The following is a 24906-nucleotide window of genomic DNA, read 5'->3' as shown; positions in this document are numbered from 1 at the left end:
ATATATCCCTGGTGGCCTTCCCACTGTGGATCTTGTATACAGTATATCAACCTTGTATACAGTATATCAAGTTGTATACATATATCAACCTATTTTAGAAAGAATACAGTAGATCTAAAAATAAAGTACACATGGAGAACGGTCAAAAGCATAGGAGGTTTCTGTACAACAAGAGGTTGAGTGCACTGGAAAAGAAACATTGGGTAGGTCCCATCAGATCAAGCATAACATACAGAAGAAGGAGCAGTGGCCATTCTTTCCTTCTACTTGTACAGGACAGCAAATGAAAACAGCAGTTATCAACTTAATCAAAGGAAATACCATGTTTTTGACTAACATTGAATTCACCACTGCAAGATGCTTTAGATAAACATAAACAATTTCAAAATGGTAATGAAGACAAACTGACACAAGCAAGGTGTATCAAGTGCTTTGACAATATGGATACAACCTTTAGCCACAGTTTGCTGGAAAATAAAATAGTGAAAGCAAATGCTCTTCAGTTGTCTCTTCCTGGATGCTGTCAAAATAAGGATGTATTTATAAATGGACCTAGGATATTCTTCTGTGTAAAATTGTGCAGTTGTATTTTCTATCTCAGATTCAGATCATGTCTCCTGAGATTAACACGTCATTATATGCTTCCCTAGGAGGCTTATCAAATAAGTTACCAAAAACATACCTCTAAAATTATAATATGTCTCTCTGAATTAATCTGCATCTTCTTCTCACACAGCTACAAACAAAGTTGCTTTAATTATATTGTTCAGATTGGAAGCATCCAGATAATTAGAGTATGTGGAATATCCAGTATCCAGTATAAGTATTCAGTAATGGCCTGTGCTGGAGAATACACAAAATTTAAAGAACCACTAAGATAAGGATAGTTTTAATGACTGAAATACAGGTCTGGCATTAAGTGTTGTGACACAGGCTTCCCATCTGAACTTGGGAAAAACTGTGAATAACTTTTCATTTTTCATTTCCTATTGATAATAATGGTATTCATGTTTCCTTTGACCCTTCACTAATCTTGACTCTGTAAAACATTTAGGACAAGTGACTGTTTCCTTAGTGGTTAGCGCAGTATTTACGGATCATTGGTTGCTACTGTAAGGAAAACACTAATAACGTGGCTTGCTATTAAGAGATGGAATTACATGGACTGACAAGAAACTAATGGATGTGGATGAAAACTGAAAAAAAAAAAAAAAGAAAAAAAAAAAGAAAAAAAAATAAGTTTATTCCCTGCTCCAAAAAATCCCCTGTGAAGTTTTATATTCAGATAGAAATAACCGTAGAGTTTAAATATCTTGTATGTGTAAAGCGAAGCATCTGGGGGAAACAGAAATAGATTAAGCCTCCAAGAAATACACCTCTAGGGGAAAAAATAGTGATGAACCCAGCTAAAGCCAAAAGAAAAGAAAGACAAAAGGCAAGAAAGCATAGCAGGAACACAAAGGAAAACAGTTGACTGACAGGTTGAAACAGTGTTCCAGGATCCAATTGCAGTATCTGGAGGTGTTTCCCTGACTCCAGGTCCCATACTAAGGAGTGTGGCTTATTTTAAGGCAAGCCCCTAACCAGTCCTAGTGCCAGACAAATACATCAACAAGCAGCTGGTTCCATCACTTGCTTTTTTTTCACTTCTTCTAGTCCTTCTGTAACTAGTTATGAATGCACAGGCAGCGTGCATATTCATGTCTTCACAGAGGAGAACTGACCTGTGAAAATGACCTTTTCATTTGAACTGGGCTCTGCTTTATGCATCATTGGGTGGCTTTATTGTTTTCCCTCAAACTAGCCACAACAGTGAAAGGAGCTTAACTATTTCTCTAACCTATCTTGTGGCTACTCTGTAGTGTCCTAGTACCACATCTTTCTGGAACAAAAATAGCAAGCATCGTGAAACTTAAAACTGAGGAATCAAATGGAACTAAATGGAATTGAAGGAATTTGAGCGAAGTAAAATATGTGTCCCTATAATTAACCATGTTTCACCAAAGCAGGTTTCCCCTCCTATATCTCAAACTTGAGTTGAAATATAACACATATTTCATTCAAAGTCTGGTAATCTGCACTGGTATATGATTTTGAAACCATCCCAGCATTAAGGTCATATATCTTGTTACAAGTGTGAACTAAGGATTTGGGGGCAATTTTGAACTAGAGATTGAGACGGTATGACAGTTGTCCTAAAATGTCACATAAAAAATGAATTAATTTTATAGAGAGGAAAGAAACCAATGGATTTTTTATTTATTTATTTATTTTTACTTCTGTGAACTAGTTTTTAAATTAGTCTACTAAGTCGATCACCTGCCTTTATTGACACCTGAAGTAGAGGCATATCTGCATGTAACAACTACTTAGTTTTCCCTGTAGTTGATAAGGTACACAGTAAGTGACCATGTCCTTGAATAAGAGGTTGGTTAAGCATTTTTCAGCACAAATAAATGCTATTCTACCTCCTGTAGAAAGTTTGAAGAGGCCAGAGCAACTCTGAGCTGAACAGAAGTGGTGAAATACCTTTTCTTTTTTTTTTTTTTTTTTTTTTGAGTTGAAAGTGATTTACCAAAAGTGGTGAGTTCATTGTCCTAAACCTATTGCCATACTCAGATTTTTGTATATAAATGCTGTTTGAAAGCAGTTAAAAGATAAGGCATGGATATAGAATTAAAAATCTGGAGAAAAAAATATGAAGCTTATCAAATAGCTTAATGGCTAGCGTATTCCTTAGCAGTAGGCAAGATAACTTGATAAGGAAGGATGGAAGCTCTCCTGTTTTGCAAGAGCAACTGCAGAAGACATATGTTATTTTTATTGCATACAGGTAGCTTTAGGCCTAAAATAGTAAATGCATATATACCAAGGCCAGAGTTACCTAGTTTTATTTCTCAAAGACTCTCAGACAGTAATAAAAGCCTTGTGTCTTCATTGTCACATGCTGGGTGACATTTGTTCTGACGAGACTTGTGGCAAGGATATGGCTATAGTGCTGCAATCACCTATGTGTATTCCAGGAGGCAAATGTCTGTGAGCCCAGAGCTGTGGGAAATCTCTGAGATAAGCCAGCTGCAAGCAGTAGCTTCACATAAACGTGTTTGGGAGCCCTCCTCAGGGTGCCCAGCAATCAGCCTTATAGTCTCAAGCAACAAGAGGATTTGTGGCAGTAAATAAGCTATTGAAATACCCAAAACAGCTCCTGGATTCTGAAAACATGGCCTTTTTCATCCCACAGTGAACACATACAGCAAAATGCCTAGAGTCTGAGTTCAGAAGAGCCTCAAGTCTTGACCACAAAAAATCTCAGGACCTCCTTTTCAAATTCAGAAAAAATAGTACTAAAGTTCCTACTTATGGTTACGCTGAATTTTAGAGAAAGGAAAACTCTAGGAAAGTGTCTCAAAAGGAGAGTCTTGGTACCACAGGGATTTGTTATCTTCATTTGACACTGCAAAGGTTGCAGGCAGAATGCGTGTATACGGGAACACAATCCCTGCAAATTTGTGCATTGATTAATCCTTTCTCTAGAGCTACCTAAGCCCATCTATAACCAAAACTGCTTTAGTCATGTAACTGCTTTTGAGTTTCCATGTGTGACTAAACCCCTTGCACAGGAAAAATTCAGAACAGTGGAGGGAGAGTAACTATGCTATTCCATCCAACACAGTAAAGGAACTACTGGTTACTTGAATTCAGACACAAATGCATTGTAACTGTGAGCATAAATTAAATATTTTTAAAAGGCTTCTTACATTAGTTTAGTCCTGTATTAAGATTGAACTGAGAGTTTGGATTCCTTGGGTTCCTTTTTTGAAAGGGGTTTCTGCCAAATCAGATTTGCAAAGGTGCACAAGAGGATTGGTGCATCTTTTTAATAGATAGCACTAAGTTCATATCAGGCAAATGTGCAAATCCACCGCTTGGCTTTTTACCTTGTACTTTGAGTAAGCCACGTGCCATGTCTGTGTTCAAGTGAAAAATGCTGTGTTGGTGTTGGATACTTCATGCTTATATAGATGCATTTTGGCCTGTGTGGGCCTGAAGAGAAAGCAATGACCTGAATAGTCGAGCATGAATCTCAGTTAAAACATTTACACAGCTGAGATCAGGAATCTCTCCTGTGCATAGAAAAAAACAGCTGAAGCTGTGAAATGCTTTCCAACATATTGCTGCCTGAAGGAGCAGCATGAGGGAAGACTGTTCTGGAGATTACATTTCGAAAGGACAGATATTTCTATTCCCATCAATCAGCTGGTGCAGAGCTCTGGAGGGTCTCCCTCCCTTTTGTTGAAATTGCTATCTATCAAAATAGAACAATAATAATAATAAAATATTGTGAATAAGCCAATAAGTTTTAAATTTCATATAATGATAGAATTGCTTCTGGAATTAACATCTTGTCCACCTTTATTTTTTTGTCAGAAGATTTTGTACATGAATATATATATGTGTATATACATAAATGTATGCACAAATACACATGTACTATGAGGACAAGTGTTAGGTCAGGGCATTTCAAACTATCCCCTAGAAATGAACCTAAAGGAAGGAAAAGCTTCTCAGCAGACATCTCCTGTGCATCATGCTGCATTTGGGAAGCCTGATATGGCTTGAGAAGATGAAGTGGCAACAAAAATGCTCGGACATTAACTGGGGCCTCACATGCTCTCTGAAGTGCCTTCAGAGAGACTGCAGGAAGTATTAAGAGAGCTCTTCACTCTCAGTGGATTTGGTTTCTGTGGAGACAAAAGCAGTTGAAAACTCTAAGGCTTTCATTTTTGTGGAAGGCCAACACCCTTTGCAGGGAAGATACAAGAAGCCCTGTCACTCATTCTCTCAGATGCTACTAAAACACAGCCATCCTTCGAGGGGATGTGACAGCTGGTGTAAATAACCTCTCACAGAAAATCTTGGGACAGGAAGAGCAGAATGTCTTCTCAAAACTAAACTGCCATGGGACTGTAAGGTACTACTTTAACAGTTGCCTGAAACTGTCTCTGACTTTTGCCTTGCTCCCTGCCATATCTCCCCACCACATGATTTGTGCTGGGGGATTTATTTGCACCAATAAATCACGTAGCTGTATCATCAGCTGGGTTACTTCATTGAGTCAGCCTGAGTAAGGAGTATGTGCTTGGAAGTGGTGCAGGAGATCAGGTCCATCCTTGTCACTGCAGCAGTGAGTTTTTAGATTGACTCCAACCCTGTGCAGAAAGAACCCAAGTTGAGTCTTGGCCAAGAAAGCTAAGAGGTCGACCTCCTCTATACTTACAGCTAGCAACAGTGCATTCTTAGTGCTAAAACATGGGCAGGATTCCCTCTTATCTCCTGGATCTGATTTTACTTTCTCATACCTTTCTGAAAAACATGAATTATGAAAATGGACATCTATATGGTGAAGTGAAGAGTGTGTGAAGTAGTTGAAAATTCAGCCTTTTTTATCTCTCCCAAGACTTTATCCCTAAGAACATACTAAACACTGATACAGCACCAATTACCAGTGCCAGCTACAATGTCGTTAATGTCACTTCCTGAAATAAATCATAATGCTATCTGGAGGTCTCCCATCCTAGTATTAGTGAGGCCCAGCCTTTCTTAGTTTGTGAGCTTCCACAGTATGGCTGTTGCAAGCCAAAAAAAATGTTATCTTAAACATACTTTGAACCAGGGTAACTCACTGCCCTCTCATCTGTGCTATAGTTCAGTGTGTTGCATTGCTTCAGATGTAACCAGTTTCTGCTCCAAATATAAAGATCTGCTCTTCTGCTCTTCTTTCACTAACATAAATTTTCAGTGAAATGTACACACCCCCCCCAAAAAAAAAAAAAAAAAAAAAAAAAGGTAGAAAGGTAGAAATGACCTCTGCATATCAACTTATTAGTCAACATACCTTCAATATGAGTTCTGAATGTGCATCAGGCCTTGTAGGCTACATAATAAACACCAACATCTATACAATAAGCACAGATAACTGTACACAGCGAGAAATTTATCATAAATATATTTAGATATTCATACAGTTTCAAAGTACACAAAGTATGATTAGGATATGGTGATATAACATTGCTACAGAATACTAGAAAGCAAACCCAAAAAATATCTGCAGCTAACTCTGATATTGTTCAGATTCTTCCTCTCTGCAGTGGACTTCAAGTTAGCATAGGGCTCAGCATGGATATGGTACCTTCCTCTGTTTGGTACATTTCCACCTACCTGGGGAGCTCCTATTATGGAAGAAATACCCATGGCTGATGAGTCAGCTCTGCTGCTATTGTGGCTGGTAGGATCAAAGGGACGGATTAGCTACAGGAAGTTCGCACACTGTGGATGACACAACATAACGCAAAGGCTCCTCTACTTAATATAGTGAACCACTAAAAATACATGAGTGTGGTAACAACTCCAGAAAATAGCTAGCGTACACAAATCTAAAAATATGGGTCCTACTTTCTTGCCACAGGATACCAATAACGTCAATGGGATCCCATTTATAGATAGTGGGAAGTCTATGGGAGTTACTCACATCCTGCATGAGTCCATGTCTCCTTGAAATCCTCAGCCATTCCTTTAGACCATAACTTGTTGTTATTTACTGGTCTATGACATTCATCTTATTTATACTTTCTCATTCTCTTTTAACTCTTACTTTTCCTTAGCAGAAATCATCTGAGAGGGATTTAAGCTTTATTTAAAGTAAAGTTAAAAGCTTGGGACTGCATGGAACTAAAGCCCTGGGAGTGATGACCTTTCTAATTTCTCCTTAGACTTTTACCTCTAGGCATAGTTGTTATTTAATATGGGTCCAAGACTGGTTTTCATTGTGTTTTCTTTGCATAGAGATGTTTGGGGTTTTTATTTGTTCATTTGTTTTTTGATTTTGCTTTGTTTTGTTTAATTTTGTTTGAGAGGTCTCAAGAGCTTGGTCCTGAAACAGGCAAATTCTAAAAGAATTTGCATTTGAGTTAGATCTTTTGTTTTCTCTCTTAACAAATCCTCGGTGCTAAATATATTTGTATTTAAAATATTGCCTTACTTGCTTCTTTATGTGTATTGCCACTTATATTTCTCATGTTTAGACACATAATATCTTTATATTTCTGCTTAGTTTACTGCAATCCCAAACAGCAAAGCTAGTCTCAATGCCAAAAATGTGCATTTGCTTTCTAGGTAAGAAACAGTGCATCAGAAGTTGGAAAATTAAATCACAAAACATATATCCTGCATTTGCTATGCCACTAAATTATACCAACTATAAAAGAACAGTGTCATAGGACCACTGCTTTTGCTCAGAAATAAATACACTGTCTTTGCTTCACTCATGTATAAGGAAGCACTTATATACAGATTATTGTGTTGACTTCAACGGTGTCACTTCTGGCTGTCACCGTGACACAACAGGCCACAGTTAGGACTTAATGAAACAGCAAGAAGCCATTCAGTACAACATTTCATTAAGGAAAAATGTCCCCTTAAAAATTATTTACATGGACTTAGTGTTCTACTTTTTTTTTTTGTCTGTCTCTTTCTATTTCTAGGTGATCAGCACTAACACATACTTGCATAAACTTAATTTTGGTGTATACTGTTCTGTTTCATTAACTTCATTGTCTCAGTCCTGTAATATCTTTCACACAACTGCTGCTGAAGTCAGTAAGGTTACATTGTTGCACCAGGATAAAGGATCACATTTAGCACATTGTCAAGACACCAGCAACAGCCTTTAAATCATAATTTTTTTATTATACTTTGTTTGTACATCCACTGACTTAACTTGGATATTATACATATCATGACAATAGAATTTGCCTTGGATTATTTGCACATGACCAGGACTTTCTGTTTCAGATAAGTTTTAGTAAGTAATAAGCCTTTTGCTCAGTGCTTTCTATTGGTCTGAAATGGTAAATAGTGAGGAGCAACTGACTAAGATGTGTATAACGCTGACAAAATTCTGGGTACCAATAAATGTAGCTTTGTTTCCAGTGCTTCTAATTCTCCCTTTGTTTTTATGTAAAACTAAAATAAATGGTTCAAAAAAAGAACCTGAGAACTCATCTCCCCATGTGGATGTGACTCAGGTAGTTCACTTACATTGAAATAAATGCCACAGATACCAAGTCTGCTACTCACCAACTTGCAATATGGTTGTGTCCTTCATCATAGCAGATGTTTGCAAAATTAAAACATGAAGTGAAAACTGATCAAAACAGAGAAAGTATTATATGACATTATAGCCGCTGAGGACAGATAAATTCACTAAGACATGGCTAACATTAGGAGGTAGGAGGAAAGGGACAGCAAGACAGATTAATATGTCACTGTGGCAGGAAAATAGAATAGTCAGTAGAATACTTAAGCTTTTGTTTATTTGCTCTGTGTCCTGTGTTCTTCTTGCCACTATCAGATGGATACTGTCAGGTTTCTGTGTTTTGCTCTTGCACAGTTCTTCCACAACTTACCAAACCTTTGAACAAAATTCAGATGACATCCCTCCTCTGTTCTTTGACCACTGATGTAACATTGGATTCATTTTTATTTTGTTTTAATCTTTATTTCTGAGAAAATTATTTGATTTCCAGAAAGAGGCATCTTCTTGGTCAGTTTTATCATGAGCAAAGCAGAATATGTATATAGAATCCTGTTTATTTCAACATTTTTTCCACACTGCATCCAGCCAGTGGTTTAGATTAGAATTTAGAAGGTTGAATGAAAAGCAGGTTGGAGCACTGGATGAACTATAAAAGGGCGGAGAACAAGTGGTCTTCTCATTATGTGAGTTCTTTGCCTTCTTAAATCAGTTGCTAAGTAAAAACAGTAAAAACATAACACAATTAAATAAATATGCATTTATTAGCCAGTGGATTCATGGATTCTTTCTAAATACCTCATTTGAAAATTATTATCATCTTATTTTATTAAGAATTTATGCCCTATATGTCTTTCTATAATTACCCAAAGATTCTCAAATGTGTGCTATGATTTTTCTTGTGTCATTTTTATCTCCATCACAAATGAACACTTAATTTTTTTGAAGAAATCAACAATATCTTTGGGCTCAAAAGGCCCTAATTACTCCTGTTCATTGCCTGACAACATAATTTGGGTTTAGGGAGAAATAAATTTATCATAGGTGAAATATATCAAGATGATCTACTTCTTATCTTACAGGTGTTTTGAGCAAAATTACCTATACTTCACAGCTCCAGATAAAATGGAAAATGATAATAAAAAGAAAAGTCACGAGATGTAGAATATGGCATTGCTCTGTTTTTAGCACCTGTGTTGAGGCACATATTTAGAGGAATAAAGAATGGGAGCTGAGACCTCTAACACCACCTAAAACAGGATATTTGTTCCAGGATCACACATACAGATCTGAGAAGGACACGTCTTTCATCCTTACTCTGCTCTATGTGGGTTCTCCAGGGAGACAAATCCTTGTGTTCTATGCTTGTTTGGGCATGACTTCATTTTGTATTATTTGGACTTTTTCCAAACTTACTGTGTGGGAGACTGAGCACTGGCACAGGTTTCTCAGAGAGGTTGTGGAGTCTCCCTCCTTGGAGATCTTCAAAAGGTGTGGTCCTGGGCAATCTGCTTGAGCAGGAGGGTTGGGTCAGACAAATTCTAGAGGTTGATTCTGTGATTCTGTATCTCTGTGTTTCTGTGATTCTGTGATTCTGTGACTTAGATCAAGGAGGTCTAGATTCTCTGAGAAAATTGTTCCCTTCCCCTCAATTTTTTTTGCAACCCAGGAAGATGCCAAGCACTATCTTCAAATTTCTAGGCATACTATTCAGGCAGCTGTAAGACCTAAGCCATTAGGTTCTGCCATCTTAGCCATCAGACCACTGCCAGCATCCCCAGATTCACCAATAGCTTTAAAAGTCTTTTTGAAATCTTGACTACAATATGATCCTCATCCATTTCAGGAGACATAAAAACTAGAGAAGGGCCAGAGAGGGCCAACAAGGATGAGCAAAAGTGTGTGCTTTTCCACCACATGAGTGGCATAGACCAGGAGCCCTTCATCTGGTAAAGACATGAGTGACAGGAGACATGGGAGAGGTTTCTAAATTCATAAATAGAAACAGAGAGCATATAACCACTAGTCACTAAGTTTTACATCACAGGTGATGAGGCACAAAAAATGTCATTAGCAGTTTGGTGGGGAAAAAAAGCTATGTTTTATTAGGCATCATATGCTAATTTTGTGGAGCTTATTGACATAGGACAGTGAGGAAAGTGACACACAAATAGATTCAAAAGACACTGGACAAACTCATGCTGGGAAGCTGTATCAGTAGGACCTGACTGACCATATTGAACCTCCAGCTCAGGAAGTCACTGAGAAACTGATATCCCAAAATGGGAGGCCAAACAAGGGAAATGAATAATGCTGCACATCCTCAGTTTTCTACTCTCCCCTAAACAACTGCTGCTGACTGCTGCTGGAAACAGATGTGCTAGGTGGTCCTTTGATCTTCTCTGCTGCAGTCCTACTTTTCTTGTGGCATATTCTCCATCTTTATAAGGACCATCTTTAAAATTTCCCTCATGTTAGACGAGACTTTGAAACAAACTCCGTAAAAGGCCTGTGATGCATCATTCTTTTCTTAAAAACAGCATAAAGGCTGTATATATCCGGGTAAATTAAGACACACTTGTTAGTCACTCTGCTGCTCTTTCCTTATTGTTTTTAGCATTCCTTGTGTATTATACCAGCATCTTTTCAGAATGTTGAGTCATTTCAGATTCATGTGATTTACACAGTCTCACTTTGAGTCTTGCAATAGTATTCTTCCAGCTCTAGCATGATCCTTCTCTAAAGCCATATGCTTCTTTCCTCTTCCATCCTCCTGACATTTCTATCTCTGCAGGTCCTTCTGAGGTTTGCATGCTGACTATGCTGACTTGAACACTTGGCTCCTTCACCTCCCTCCTGGGAGAAGTCCACATCCTTGAACCCTTGCTCTCTACAGAGAAGATTCAGAAGAAAGAGGTCTAACTAGGGAGCAATTGTTCTTTCATTCTTCATGGGCCTGGCAGAACCCAAATACAAGCAGTTATTGATGCTGTCTATTCCTAGGCAGAGGCACAAGCAGCAAACCTATACAGTATCAGCTTAGAGCCTAGTAAAGGTCATTGTAACACTTAAAGAAAATAGCAGTTCTGAAAAAAAAAAAAAAAAAAAAGAAAGAAAAAAAAAAAAAAAAAAACCACTAAAATTTATACCAGATCCCAATACAAATCTAAAGCCTGCCACTGCTTGCAGCAGCAATGTTGCATTTGAGCATAAACAGTTGCAATTTGGCCTGATACAAACCCCATGTAAGTCACTGAAAGCTTTTAAATTCTCTTCGGTGAAAGGGAAGTGTAAGCACTTGTTTTTTTTAGTGAACATTGACATTATATGCTAGAAAAATTATGCTTCAGTTTTCACTATAAAGCCAAGCAATCTCAATGAGAGACTGATCCCTGAACAGGGGCTCTCAATGCTAATGTACAGAAAATAAGAAGTACAATTCATTGCAAATCTGTTTGTTATTCCTAGCGCAAAAATAGACTGGTCCAGCCAATAGGATTAACCACTCTATTATTTGATGACTGGTTTATTTATTGTTGTTGTTGTTTTTAAATAGTTTTCCTTTTCTGTTTTTACAGATGAATTCTGGTAAATATTTATTCTTACACGTGCTGTAAATGTATTCGTTTCCCGGTGGCACACTGCACAGCTCCAGATGTCCACAGATGAAACGATACAAAAACAAAGGGGGCCCCAAGCACAGCCACACAATAGAGAAGGGCCAAAAGTCTTGTTGCATCTTTAAGAAGTTGCTGCATGTGGCTTTGCTGAATGCAGCCATCTCAAATCTTAGGGATGTTTGACTTGGATGCGGCTGAAAAGTGTCAGGATGAAGAATTACAGACAGGAAAAGGGTAGAATCATGCCTATTGAAAAGTCTTGATGAAGTTTGAGTGCATTTCTCCTTCCACTCACTCTCTGAGCTCCCATTGGACTCTTTGAGCTGTCCAAGCTCTTCACTGTCCTACAAGGAAGGTGGTAGACACATGCCACTGGTGTTATTTGCACAGGGACCTCTCCCAGGGCCCTGTCCCTGACATCAGGACAACCTGCTGTGTTGAGCAGGAGGGGCCAAGGGTGCAAGGCAGGACCTGCAAGTGCCCTGGGGCTCCGAGGACAGGGAGGTGGCTTTGCGCCTGGGTCACTGACACCAGCCTTTCCCACAGCTGTGAAGGCCTTCCTTCTTTTCTGGCTAAGGCCATCCCTGCTTATTACATCTCTGCTCTCTCCAGCAGTCCCACTTCTGGCACTGGGACAATCACTTGTCCTTGCAGAGCTCTCTGGCTGTAAGACAGCAAGAGTTACATTACACAAGCAAGTCAAAGCAAGTTATCCTGCACAGTAGCCAGCCACATCCTGGTCACACAGCGCATGAATAATGACATTTTCACTGCAGTACCCATAATTTCATTTTCATCTGTTTACCTAGCTTCTCCTGTCTTGATAATGTGCTTGGTCTTCTCTAAGGGAAAAGGTCCGATCAATGTCCCAGAAGAGAAATGTGCTGAGTTACATGTACCCAACTGTTAGAGAACTGGGGGCCAAATTTTCTTTAATTCACTGAAGAAGATAAATTCTTCCTTTCACCTTTCTGTGATGAATGTAAATCAGTGGTAGGTGAACCTTTTGGAGCTAGAACTGTCTTCCAGGGTCTTTTGGGTGCCTTGAACATAACCACCAGTAAATGTGAGTAGTTGTGGCTCAGGGCTGACATGAGCTTGTGGAGGTCAGACACCTGCCTCTCCAGGCCTGGCTAGGCAGGACCAGCCTCACTATGCTAGCCTGGACATGGAGGGATTAGTCCCTCATAGGCATCCTCTGCAAAAGGCAGGGACATAAGGAGGGAACTCACAGAGACCAATGAAGAAGCATTCTTTCTTGACACACCTGATTATGTTAATGGAAGAAAGTAAACAATTTTCACTGCCTTCACTATCACTACTCACAATTTATATGTGAACTTCATTTGTTTCATAAAAAGGAGAGCGAGGTCAGTGCCTTCTCTCAGCCCCATTTCTCCATGTTTTCTGATGACAGTTGTTACGATGCCTTGAAAAACAGCAAAAGCCAAGTAGAATCACCCCACCAAATATTATACAAATATTATAAAAATTTACAAATATACACCCAGGCAAATATTATACGAATGTTTGTTATATGAACAAAGTGTCTGACAGATGGCCTTCTAAACATATCTAAATTACTGTTTCCTAGCATACAGACAAATTGAGGCAGGAAATGGATTTCCAGAACATGAAAGCAAGATTTGTATGCTTATCTCATTGTATTCTAATGTAATTTGAGGGAAACAAAATATAACTATGGGTTTCGTTATATTAATTATTTTATACAGATGATATAGTGCAGGATGGCACTGCACGATTAAACATAACTCTTATTGGTTTTCAAATTACCAATGTAATTCCAGAAATTGCACATAATTTAGGAGACATTTTTCCTATTTACCTGTCCTGACTAAGGACAGCTTTGTTCAGACCTATATCCTATAATAGGATAGGAAGACATACACAGATAATATTTATTTGATATTCAGGTGATACATCTGTCCATCCTGCACTTAATTTCTGTATATTTCTTAAGCTGGGGGGTTGGGAATTTATCTGACTATATAAATCATTGTGTTTTTACAATATACAGTGAAATTAAGGTTTGGTGCAAAGCGTGTGGACGTCCTATGAGTCTAGGTCTGTCATGTGGATTTAACATTTTGTAGAGAAGCTAGCAATGGAATACTGTGACATTCACTGAATAACTGCATTTTAGCGGGAGAACAGTTTCTGCCTTGTCAGGCTGAACTGTTCTAAAACATTTTGTTCAAGGGTACTGAAAGTTACAGTTTTTCAAGTATTATTTATAGGAAAGTTAGATCTTAATTTCAGCTAAAGTGGAGGAAGATAGATGACAAGAAGTGGAGAAAAAGTGAAAAATAGCTGGATGAATATTTGATAAGTGTGAGAAAATTCATATTGATTGGAGAAGACTTGCAAATGAAAATTAAATTCTGCCAGTTCTAGTCCTAGAAATAATCCCTTTTAAGTGTACCAAACTAGTCATGTGACCCAAATTTTGCTTGCAGACTATTCCCTCAGACATGTTCCTACCCTTCTGGTATTTTTCTTTTTAAATATTATTTCCACTAAAATGAATAAAACACGTTTGCTTTTTCTTATTACACATACCTGATGGCACAAAACATTCTGATAATGTTTTTCAATATTCATGACAGACAGTCCCATCCTTTAGGGTTTAACTCCCCTTCATTTCAGGTGAGATTTTTGCCTAATGATCAGTCCTTAGGGTGTTTGTGGCTCATCAGTTGCAATGTACTCAGATAAGAAAAGTTTAAATTGATGAAAAGCAAGGAATTAGTTAATGGCACAGACTGCAAGCACAGCAAATACATTTCAGGGTGTATGTGTAAGAAGAATAGCTCTCTCTCTCAAAAAAAAAAAAAAAAAAGAAAACCTCACACTTTCAGTCCAGCAACTGTTTCAAACTCATTGTTTGTGAAAAAAAAAAAAAAAAAAAAAAAAAAAAAAAAGTGAAGGTAAAATCATGATATTTTAAGGGACTGAGTCCTCAAAGACTGTGGTTATAGAGGAAGTCCTACTAATTTTAGTTCACAGCTTTAAAATGAGCTCCCTGTGCCTGGTTATATCTGTCCCAACATCTGTGTCCACCTGAAGGAACCCCCAGGGTGTATCAGGGAGATTTCACATGGTCTCAGGGGTGAGCTAGTGAGGAGACCACTGTTGTGGTGATTCACAGGTAAGGGACCATTTATGATGGTCAAAACTGTAGACTAGATGATCAAAACTGGTCCACAGAAACTGTCTTAAACAACTATGTAGCATCTCCAACTGAAAGTTCAACGACACAGCAATGTGATATATAAGAATTTTGTAATATGCTATTAACTCATCCAAGTAGGTGAAGTCCACTGCTCTGAGAAGAACATCTTTTGAATGAATGCCTATACTTGACTAGTGTGAACCAGCAAACCTAATCCCAGCATACAATCTGTGTCTCTTAGACCTGAGCAAGTTTTCTCTAAGGAGTCATTTTGGATGGCTTCTAAATTCAAACCAAGGACCTACAGGGGAAATCTTCCCAGGGAATAGCAACAAGCAACTTTAATGAAGTCAGATTGGATAACATAGTTTCCTTTCTGCTACAGAAATCTTATGCAGCATTAGAGAATGGTTCTAACTTCTGCAATAAAATGTTTTCTGTCCAAATGCTGGACAAAAAGCATCCAGTCTCTGAGGCAATTTTAAGGTGGCTTTTAGCCACCAAAGCTCCCAGTATTTCTTTAGAGCATTTTCATATTCTGAACAGTGTAAGTGATGTCACTTATTGATTGCCAAACCTATTTCATAATTTCAATAACCTCCAGGGGACTGATTAAATCTGAAATACTTTGGCCTATTTTAAAGGATGTCTAATCGTGTTTTTAAGTCAGCCTTGGAACACATGATTCTTTATTAACCTAATAAGCCTCCATTATCCCATTCCCAAAGTTGTATTCAAGCCCTGTATTTAGTGTAAAGTACCGTGCACTGGTTAATTAGAGCATATTATCTTGGATGAAAATGCTGAATCTTATTCTGCAGAGTCAGTGCTTGGAGAATTTGTTAATACACTGAGTGTACCCAGATTGGTTCTTATCTGAGCCTTGGCATGTGTTAGCAGTGCAATTACCTACTTGCAATTGCTGCCTCCTACTTGGCAAAGGGGAATGCTGAACAGAGGGTTATTTCACTAAAGATAGAAAGTGACTCATTTTGATTAATCAGTCATATACTCTCCTACTTATGCATGCACAATAGGAAAGTCTGATGGTACCAGTGAAAAGAGAAGCAGCATGTGTTCGAGTCACTTCTCTCATTCACCATTTAGTTGTAGCAAAACCAAAAAGCCAATAATTATAACAAGAAGGAGTAATAAGACATTTCACCTTTGCACATTTAGAAGGCAAATCTGAATTTAAAGGGAAGTGACAAGTTAAATATGTCAAGAAGTAAAGGACATTGATAACTTAATTTCATTTTTGTTACCATGGTCACCAGTCAGCTTGGCTTTCTGGTCTTCATCTTTCTTTCAGTGTCACAAAAAAAATAAAAGTATTTTCATCCAAAAAACATCTTGCTTTAAATTAGAGTAACATATTTTATATTCAAAATGTGTTTATAAAATACGGTCTTCCTAATCTATCTTAGGAGGATTGACTAGACAGTATATGTCACTTAAGCCTTCTGGTGATTTTATAGCCCAATTCCATATTTAAGATACTTGGGCCTATGAAGGTCTTGCAAGACTCGTATATTTTCAAAACTATTCCTTACAGATATATTCCATAATTTTATAATAATTTTCATGAAACTGCTCACAAACTATCTCCCATTTTTCAATTAAACGTAGTGTTAAGTTCAATTTTTACAGCACTAAAAAGCATATCCCTAAAATATCATGAGTAAACTGTTTGCCTCCACGATAATCTATTGTAATTGACAGCCCATTCATTAAAACATTGTTATGCATTTACAGTAGTCATTACTTTAGTAATTCTCCCTTTATCTAATGCAACCTTATTTCAACAATTGGAAAACTATTTCCATTAAATATTTCATTTCATTCCCATAATGTTTAGACTAACAGTGTCATTTGAAATGTATGTATATTTGTGGTTGTACATCTGACAAACTTCTGACAATAGCACATTAATGTTGCAATAACATTTAAAAAGAAAAAAAAAAAAAAAAAAAAAAAAAAAAACATTGAGATGATGTATATTGTGCCTTCCTATCACACAGCATACAGAGTAGACATTTTAATTAGGAAAAGAGAAAAATAAATCTCTATACCCATCATGATTATAAAATAAAATATTCTATTTCAGCTCTTGTGACATCAGTAGTAGTAAATTAAGTAAAACAACAAAAACACTTTAAAAAACATAAAATAAAAAACTTATAGAAGTTTCTGAATTGAACCATTTTCTTAAAAATGAACATCAGGCTTGAGTTACTGGGAAAGCCCCCTGACATAGTGACTACACTACTGATGCACACTTCTTGACCTTTTGTCAATGCCCTGTGGTTATCCCAAAATCTTCTACAGTAAAGTTCACACCTCCCACTGTTGGGACCTCTTTCCCTGCTGTTTGAGTCCTAACTCCCAAGTCATCTTTAGTCCCTGCCTCTAGGGGAAAGAGAGAGGAGAGGAGAGGAGAGGAGAGGAGAGGAGAGGAGAGGAGAGGAGAGGAGAGGAGAGGAGAGGAGAGGAGAGGAGAGGAGAGGAGAGGAGAGGAGAGGAGAGGAGAGGAGAGGAGAGGAGAGGAGAGGAGAGGAGAGGAGAGGAGAGGAGAGGAGAGGAGAGGAGAGGAGAGGAGAGGAGAGGAGAGGAGAGGAGAGGAGAGGAGAGGAGAGGAGAGGATGAATTCTCTTTTCATTCCTGTCACATACAAAACTTCCAGTTATGAGCATACTCAAGATAGGAGATGAAAATGACAGGACATGTACTGGCTCCAAAACCCAGAAGACAAAGTGAGAACTGTGGGTTGAAGTCAGCTCCACTACAAGTGCTTAGGTCAGCAGCCAGGTTGCAATGAGAAAGGCTGAAGATGTGCTCTCCTTTTTGCTTTGCCCCCTGAGGTGCTGCCACTTCCAGCTGCCCTATAGTCAGGGTCACCACTCACACAGACCTTCTTGCAAACTTGTCACATGAGCACCCTGTAACTAAGAGTGGACAAAATAACCTGTGTGTGTGTGTGTGTGTAACATTTAAATAGTTGACCTTTCCTAATGCAGTTTACTTTGTCCATAGCGCATCAGTGAAGCACTGGGTAGTGAAGGTGACCATGATTCCCTACCAGAAATGCAGTGGTGAGGAGCAGGAGGCAGTGATCCTCCTGGCAGCTTAGCTGTCACCAACAGGCCATGTCAGGTAGAAAGCTTTGGGCAGAAAGAAGGGCTTAAGAGAAATTTTACTTTCCAGTAAAATAATAATCAGAACTGCTTGAAGTTTTCAATTTTCAGTTGAAAATATTCTTCTCCCAGGGAAGAAAAAATACTGACTAAGAAATTATCCACAATTATATTTTTCATTAAATAAAATGATTAATAGCTGTTTCAGTTAGACTTTAGATTTATGTGGTTTTAAAGGTATTTTTAGTACTTTAGCTAAAAGCTAGTTTTCTCTGGAAAAGTGTAACCATTTTCTGCAAATGAGAACACTAAAACATGATTTCAGTACAGAGGATGCATGAAATTCAGCCCAAATGGATACTTTCAAATCTTTCAGAATGAGAACTCCAATAATTCTTTTTTTTTTTTTTTTTTTCCACAAAATGATTTCCCCGTTTTTCAGCCATCTCTAATTATAACAATAACTTGCAGGTGCTTCCTGTTAAGTTGGTAATAACTGTGTCCTGGGATAATAAAACTCTTGGGTTTGGCCCGTTTATCATATTTAAATTATAACTTAAAGGTGTATCCTGTTTACAAGGTAATAATTATATACAGGACTAAACAAACTCCTCTGGAGCCAGTCCAGTCTATTGTGTTATGTCAGACCAGAGAATGGGCTTGAAGAAAGCTGAGATGGATGATACCATAGGTAGAAAAGTTGACTCTTCCCTCTTTACAAAAAATATGAAGAAAAAATAAAAACCAGTTGCTGTTTTGCCTGTTTTGCCTATATTAGGAAATGGACTTCGAAAACATAAACTGCTTCTACTATGAGCAATCAAATTATCTTAAAGCTGTAGCTGATGGACAGACACTTCAGTCAAAACACACCCATCTGAATTCTTCAGGCTGGAAGTCATCACAAGATGCAAATGTCCATACGTGCACCCCCTGGTTTTATCTCCCTTGTCCTTCCAGGAGGTCTCATGCCCCTCTTTAAGTCTGGTCCCCTGGTGGCAAGGGGAGATGGAAAGGCAGCAGTTTAACAGCCCTGCTCAAAGCCTGATGAACTCAGCCTCCCGTATTCCTCCTTCCTTTGTTTGGTGATTGGAATATTAAAATATGCCCTTTTTATTTGTCAGGAGTGAAAACCTAGAAGGTTTAAAAAAAGAACACTGGAGAAGGAGGTCAGCTATTAAGCTTACAATTCATCTGCTAGACAACTGCATGAAATTAGATTTTTTTTTTATGCAAAGCTCTCCACCTTGCCTCGATCTATTACAGTGATGAGGGACCAAATTTCCTGCTCTGTCCACAGTGCCAGCTCCCTTCAGCCCATGCTTTCCACCTCAATTGCTTAACAGCCTGCAGAACCTCGTGCAGGGGGACAACAGTAATTCCTTTGTTGAGGTCAAGACTTTGGGGGCTGGGGAAGGAATTTGGCTTGTCCTGTGTACATAGGAAAGTAGCAACTTGAGCATGAAGAACACTCTGTGCCATTTACAGAAAGACATACTAGCATTCAAAAAAACCCTAGCAAAATAAACTCCAGAATTGACTGGTGCATTAGCTTGCATTGTAGCCTTGCTTCAGTGTTTTACTGTTATTTCTTAAGAGCAAAATAAGCCCCAAACTTTTTTTTTTTTTTTTCCTACATACTGCACAGTATGAGTAATTCAATAAGAGAATAAAGACCGGCATTGTATAGCACACTTTCTCATGCACACACAAACCTCCTTCCAGCTTACTGAAGGAATCAAAGGGTGGAGGGAGTGTCTCCAGCATTTCGTGTAAATGACATCTTTTTTTCTCCACTTTTAATGCCACCATAAACTCAGTGTGATGAAGCATTGATGAATAATGAGCCCATGACACACCGCACTTTTAGAACGGCTCATATACTTGGCATACATCAGGCCCCATTTGTGTCTTTTTTTTCCACTGGGGCACGCATTAGTAAACACGTTTGCCATAACTAAGAAATGCAGCTTTATTTTTTGCTCCACAGGGATGGCACATCAAGTGTCCATGCAGCCAACATCGGTTGTCCTCTCTCTTTATGTTTAGCTCCTGCTATCTGAGCACACGTGGTGCACTCGCAGAAGTCACCACCATGCCTGGGCAGCAGCCACCCTCTTTTGGGAACTCCCAGCAGGTCTGACTCATTGCTCTTACCTCACCATGACAAACATATGTCATTTTCTCTGAAGTCCTGATGGCACAGAGAGAAATCAAGGTACCCTTGTAAAAATGGAGCTTTTTATTTACAAAATTACTTGGAGAAAGTTGGATTTATAATTTCCATGTTATTAAGAAAGACCTTTTAATTATAACATTGTCCCGGATTTCTTGTTAGCAGTTGAACCTATAACTTGTGGATTTAAAACCTCAGTGAACTGAAGAGATTAAACAGCCTAGGAAAGAAGTAGTAGGTGTTTCATAAGTCACCATGTGTGATCTGGCTGCAGGAGGGGACAGATAGCTACACAGTCATAAGAAAAACTAAAAGCCGTGTTTGTGGATCTCCTACAGAAGATATATGTCCATCCAGATCTGCTGGGACAACCCCTGCAGCAAGGTCTTCCCTTCAATGTGATCTCAACTCTCCCTGATCAAAGGGACAATCATAGCTAATTTTCTGGCGCAGACATACCTCAGTCTTCCACCTAAATGACAGGTCTAGCCAGTGTACTCCTTTAATATGTCTTATTGATTGCATGTAAAACTGCTTCTGGCCTGGCCTCCTAAGGATTTGTGTTAGTGATTTAGATTTTCGCACGTGAGGACACTTCACAGGGAGACACAGAAGAAAATTTAGCAGTGCCACTTTCATAGTATGGGGAAGATGTTTTCCCAGCAAAGGAAGAGACTAGATACAGTCAGCAGGTTTCAACTTTAGCAGAAAAGACCATTATGTAGACCAAAGGGCCTGTTTTCTTGTTCTTCAATGTAAGAGTACCAGCAACATAAAGTGTTGTACTATAAAGATCATCTGCAGTGTCTAATCCAACACACAAAGTTTTCTTTCATTTCTAATTTGCCTTTATCAATTTGCCTAGGTTGAGATATGGGACATTTTTTTAACCTTTTTTAACAATCTTTTATGTTCTCGAATATGAAAAAGGACCTTCTTTCTAGAAATGTCCTTAAATTCTATAATTGAGAATTTCAAAGCATCATAAGGGAACAGGGCATAAGGAAACTATTTGAATCTTCATTGCTTTGAAAAAAATGGAAACATCAGTTTAAAATCAGCCAACTTTTTCCCCACTGTAAGGAAGAATATTGTAATGCTTTCTTCAAGGCTGTTTAAGCTGAAAGATGTGTCATCAAATATCCAAGCTGTCAAGATCATCAGGAAAGCTGGACATTGCTGACAAACCATGAGTGTTTCCTTCATTTCCAAAGTCATCACTGACACAAATTTAGGACCACATATGACACTGTTACAAACAAATGTAATTTCTCAATTACATTATGCTTCTTTCCTTGGTTGACAGTGTCTCTGGGGGCAGGATAAGCCCCAGTCACTAGGGCTTCTCTAGTTGGGGTTTTTGAGTCACGGGCACTTCAGAAACTAGGATGAATCAACCCACTTTATTTGTTAAAAAGCCATTAGGTTCTCTCACTACGTTATGAAACCAGCAGTTTTCTCAGTTTTGTAACAAAACTTCAGAAGCTAAATGAGCCAGTTTGTGATGTCAGAAAGGTCTCTTTTTCCTTCAGGCAGGTTACCCTGAGATTTGACAGAAGAAACCAAATGAGTTTTTTGAAATTGGCTTTGCTGGCAAAAATGTAGCAATGCTACAGAAACTATGCTGATTGAAATGAATTATTCTGGAAATTAATTTCTTCTGGCAGAAATAACACTTCCTATAACTTTTATCAGTCTTTTCACGACAATGATTTATGTTTGAAAACTTATTTAAAGCTGAGATTGTGTCTGAGGGTAATTATTTGCTTCTAGATAGAGATAAAGCTAAAAGCATGCTGATAATCTGCTTCTAATCTCTCTGTACCAACCTCCTTTGGCCCCATACAAATCTTCTGGTCAATGATAAATTTGGCAGCTCTGTTTTCAACATTGGCCCAAACTCAGCTGATCTGAATGCTCTTTTTAAAACAAAAACAAAAACAACTCCTCCTTTACAAAATACATGGTCACTATTCACACCAGGCTGCAACTGGTTAGTCTGAAAAAGGGTTAAATCCCAGTTTTGCACGATCACATTGACTGCTCCCATTTTATTTGCCTCCTTGATTTTATGTCAGACACATGCCCATGCTGAAACTACAATACAGTCAGTGTCTGGATCTCTGACAAAGATTAGGCTTTCATCCCTGTGATTTTTGTTCCTTCTCATTATTTTTTTGAATGATTTTTAGCAGAGAAAGATAAGTCATGGTTTGGCAGTCCTTCAGAAGGACCCAGCTTTCACCATCACCAGCCTTCTGAGGGATACTTTAGGATCCAGGTTCTGGCTGTTGCTCCATAGAGATCTGTGTCTTTTCAAGCAGGTTTGCAGTGACTGGTGAAGGAAATCTAATAAAATCTGTGACAACAATGCACAAAATCTGACACTCATCCTTGAGACTGGTTTAATTCTTTTTGAGGAGCAGCAATAAGGTGAAAGGAACACTCTTTTGATAGTTTAGTTCAGAACACATGAGATTTCAGCTCAGCATGGTGACAAAATCTGATATCACCTGCAAAGCTCTGTCAGAGGAGTTTTCTCTATTCACCAGAGACCTTAAGCTTTCTCTGGATCTGAATCCAAACTAGAGTTAACACACACACACACACACTTAATATTTATTTATTTCACATGGAATTTCTCCCATGTATCAGCTTCTTCAAGTACCAGAGAGCATTCAGAGATATTCACATCTCCTGCTGTGCTGCACCCCAGCAGCATTACTTGTCTTAAACAGCTTAAATGAGGGGAAACGGTATTTTTTGCATGTGATGCATTACTGCTAGAAATCAGAATAACAGTTTTTCTATCTCTGAGTGTCCTTTTCTCGAGTCTTCAGTCATCATCGTCTGCTGGACATAGTTTTATATGGTTTGTTTTTTATTTGCTTGTTTGTTTTCTTATAGTGATATCTATTAAAAGTCACTATTTGTCAATGGCTACCTAACAGCGGCATTAAACACAACCTACTTTCCTTTTATTAGTAATTTCGCAAGGAAACAAATCAGGTGATTGGTAAATGATCTTCTTATAGGAGTGCCAGAAGTAGCCTCAGAACTTACCGTTAGATCTTTGGTTTCAGTGTAACCGTTTTCCCAGAAGGTTAGGGTACTCGTGTATATGGTGAAATTGCTGGTGCAACTTGCATGAAGGTTTGAATATGAATTAGTAACTGTCTGATCCAAAGTCCTATGAAACTAGTAAAGGCCCTAAAGAATTAAAGACAATAAAGATACAAAGAGTAAAGATACAAAGAGTACTTTCAGCCAATACATTGTCTTTTTTTTTTTCATAAAACAATTCAATCAACTTTTTCATTTATGCTTCACAGCATACAAACAAATGTACCATGAAGCATTTGTCTCTCTTTGTAAAAACGGTTTAACAGAATAACATCAAATCATCAGCATCAATCAATCCATTAATTTCAAGAGAGTTATGTAAGGAATTAATTTTGTACTCAAAGCCTTAGTAATCTGAGACTGCAAAACAGTACCCTGTTACTGACTCACAGCTGCAGAGGGAGGGACTGGGTTTATGACTGGCAAAGTAAGAATCAGCAAGTTTCAACAGTTTTCTGGGATTGCTAGAAGTCTTGTAGCCAAGTCAGAGATACTGCTACAGCCCATACAGGCACAACTACAAACCCCAGAAAAGCCCTGCCATGCATTTGCAAATCACTGGTGCTGTACATGCACACACTAAAATCTCCATGTAAGTCATGCATGCTTATGTCCCTCTAGGAAATCCCAGATATGAGAGCCCTGCCCTCAACCCCATCCAAAAATGTTTAGTTTTAGCTCTCCTCTAAAGCCTAACAAATCGATGGCCTTTGTCTGATGCCCTGGAGGCCAAATGCAAGCTAATAAAAATTGGAGTCCACACAGATAATGTTCAATTGTAACTGGGCTTTAGGTAATGGTCTCGCAGGCTATCTTATTATTCTCTTGGTGCAGGCTTTGAATTACGCTTTTTCAATTTTAGATAAAAGTGGACCAATGGCTTCACAGCATTAGCAAACTAAGTTAGATTAAGTAGTTAGAATTAATGGGTCCTTTGATTTCATCATTTCTCTTTAACCTTGAAACTAGCGGTCAGGCAGCATAATCATTTCACCCTCCTGATATTTTCTTTCTCCTGATATCTTTCTCCATTCTGCTCCCTGAGACACTGTCTCCCTGTGCAGTGCCCAGATAAGTAGTTATAACACTCTTTGACCATATTGCATTTCCTTGACTTGCATTTCAAGGGTGATCTCTAAAGCATCCCCCCCACACACACACACATACATCACAGTACATTCGGTATTTGGGTGTATTGGGAATCAGAATGAAGTAAAAATACCTCTTTTGCTGGTAACATAACCAAGCAATTGTTCTGGATGTACTTTTTTGGTCTTATACTGAATCTATTTTAATATCCATTTGTGAAATTGCCCTGTGGTGGCATAATAACAATCTCTTTGGACCTACTGAAAGCAGTAGCAGTGACACACTGACTTGTTTTTGCTCCAGTGGCTTATGTGAAGAAGGATCAACTTCTGAGGAGCTCTAACACAGGTTCTGCCTTATACACAAGCAAATAGGGCACCCCAAGCAAGCCTAGATCAGACATTCCCAATCATGCTGGACCTATGGGCATTTGGCAGTTCTGAAATGATAATTACCTTAGCATCACATAAAATTAGTGA

General features: G+C 38.3%; 1 protein-coding gene across 8 annotated transcripts in view; it reads left to right on the top strand.

The window, feature by feature from the left end:
* LOC309884532 (potassium voltage-gated channel subfamily KQT member 1-like) overlaps positions 1 to 24906 on the top strand; it is a 527319-nt gene that overhangs the window by 449411 nt on the left and 53002 nt on the right. Inside the window, exon 19 of one of the 8 annotated variants that reach the window (XM_082773596.1) lies at positions 10887 to 10925. The exons of the other annotated variants lie outside the window; for them this stretch is intronic. Within the exon in view, the coding sequence (XP_082629722.1) occupies positions 10887 to 10910 (24 nt within the window). The 3' untranslated portion in view covers positions 10911 to 10925. Of the gene's footprint in view, positions 1 to 10886; positions 10926 to 24906 lie in introns of those variants that run through there. 8 annotated transcript variants of the gene reach the window in all.

The sequence above is a fragment of the Aythya marila genome (genome assembly GCF_965140915.1).
Source record: "Aythya marila genome assembly, chromosome: 1".
Classification (NCBI taxonomy): Eukaryota; Metazoa; Chordata; class Aves; order Anseriformes; family Anatidae; genus Aythya; species Aythya marila.
This window is presented reverse-complemented; position numbering and strand designations above follow the sequence as displayed.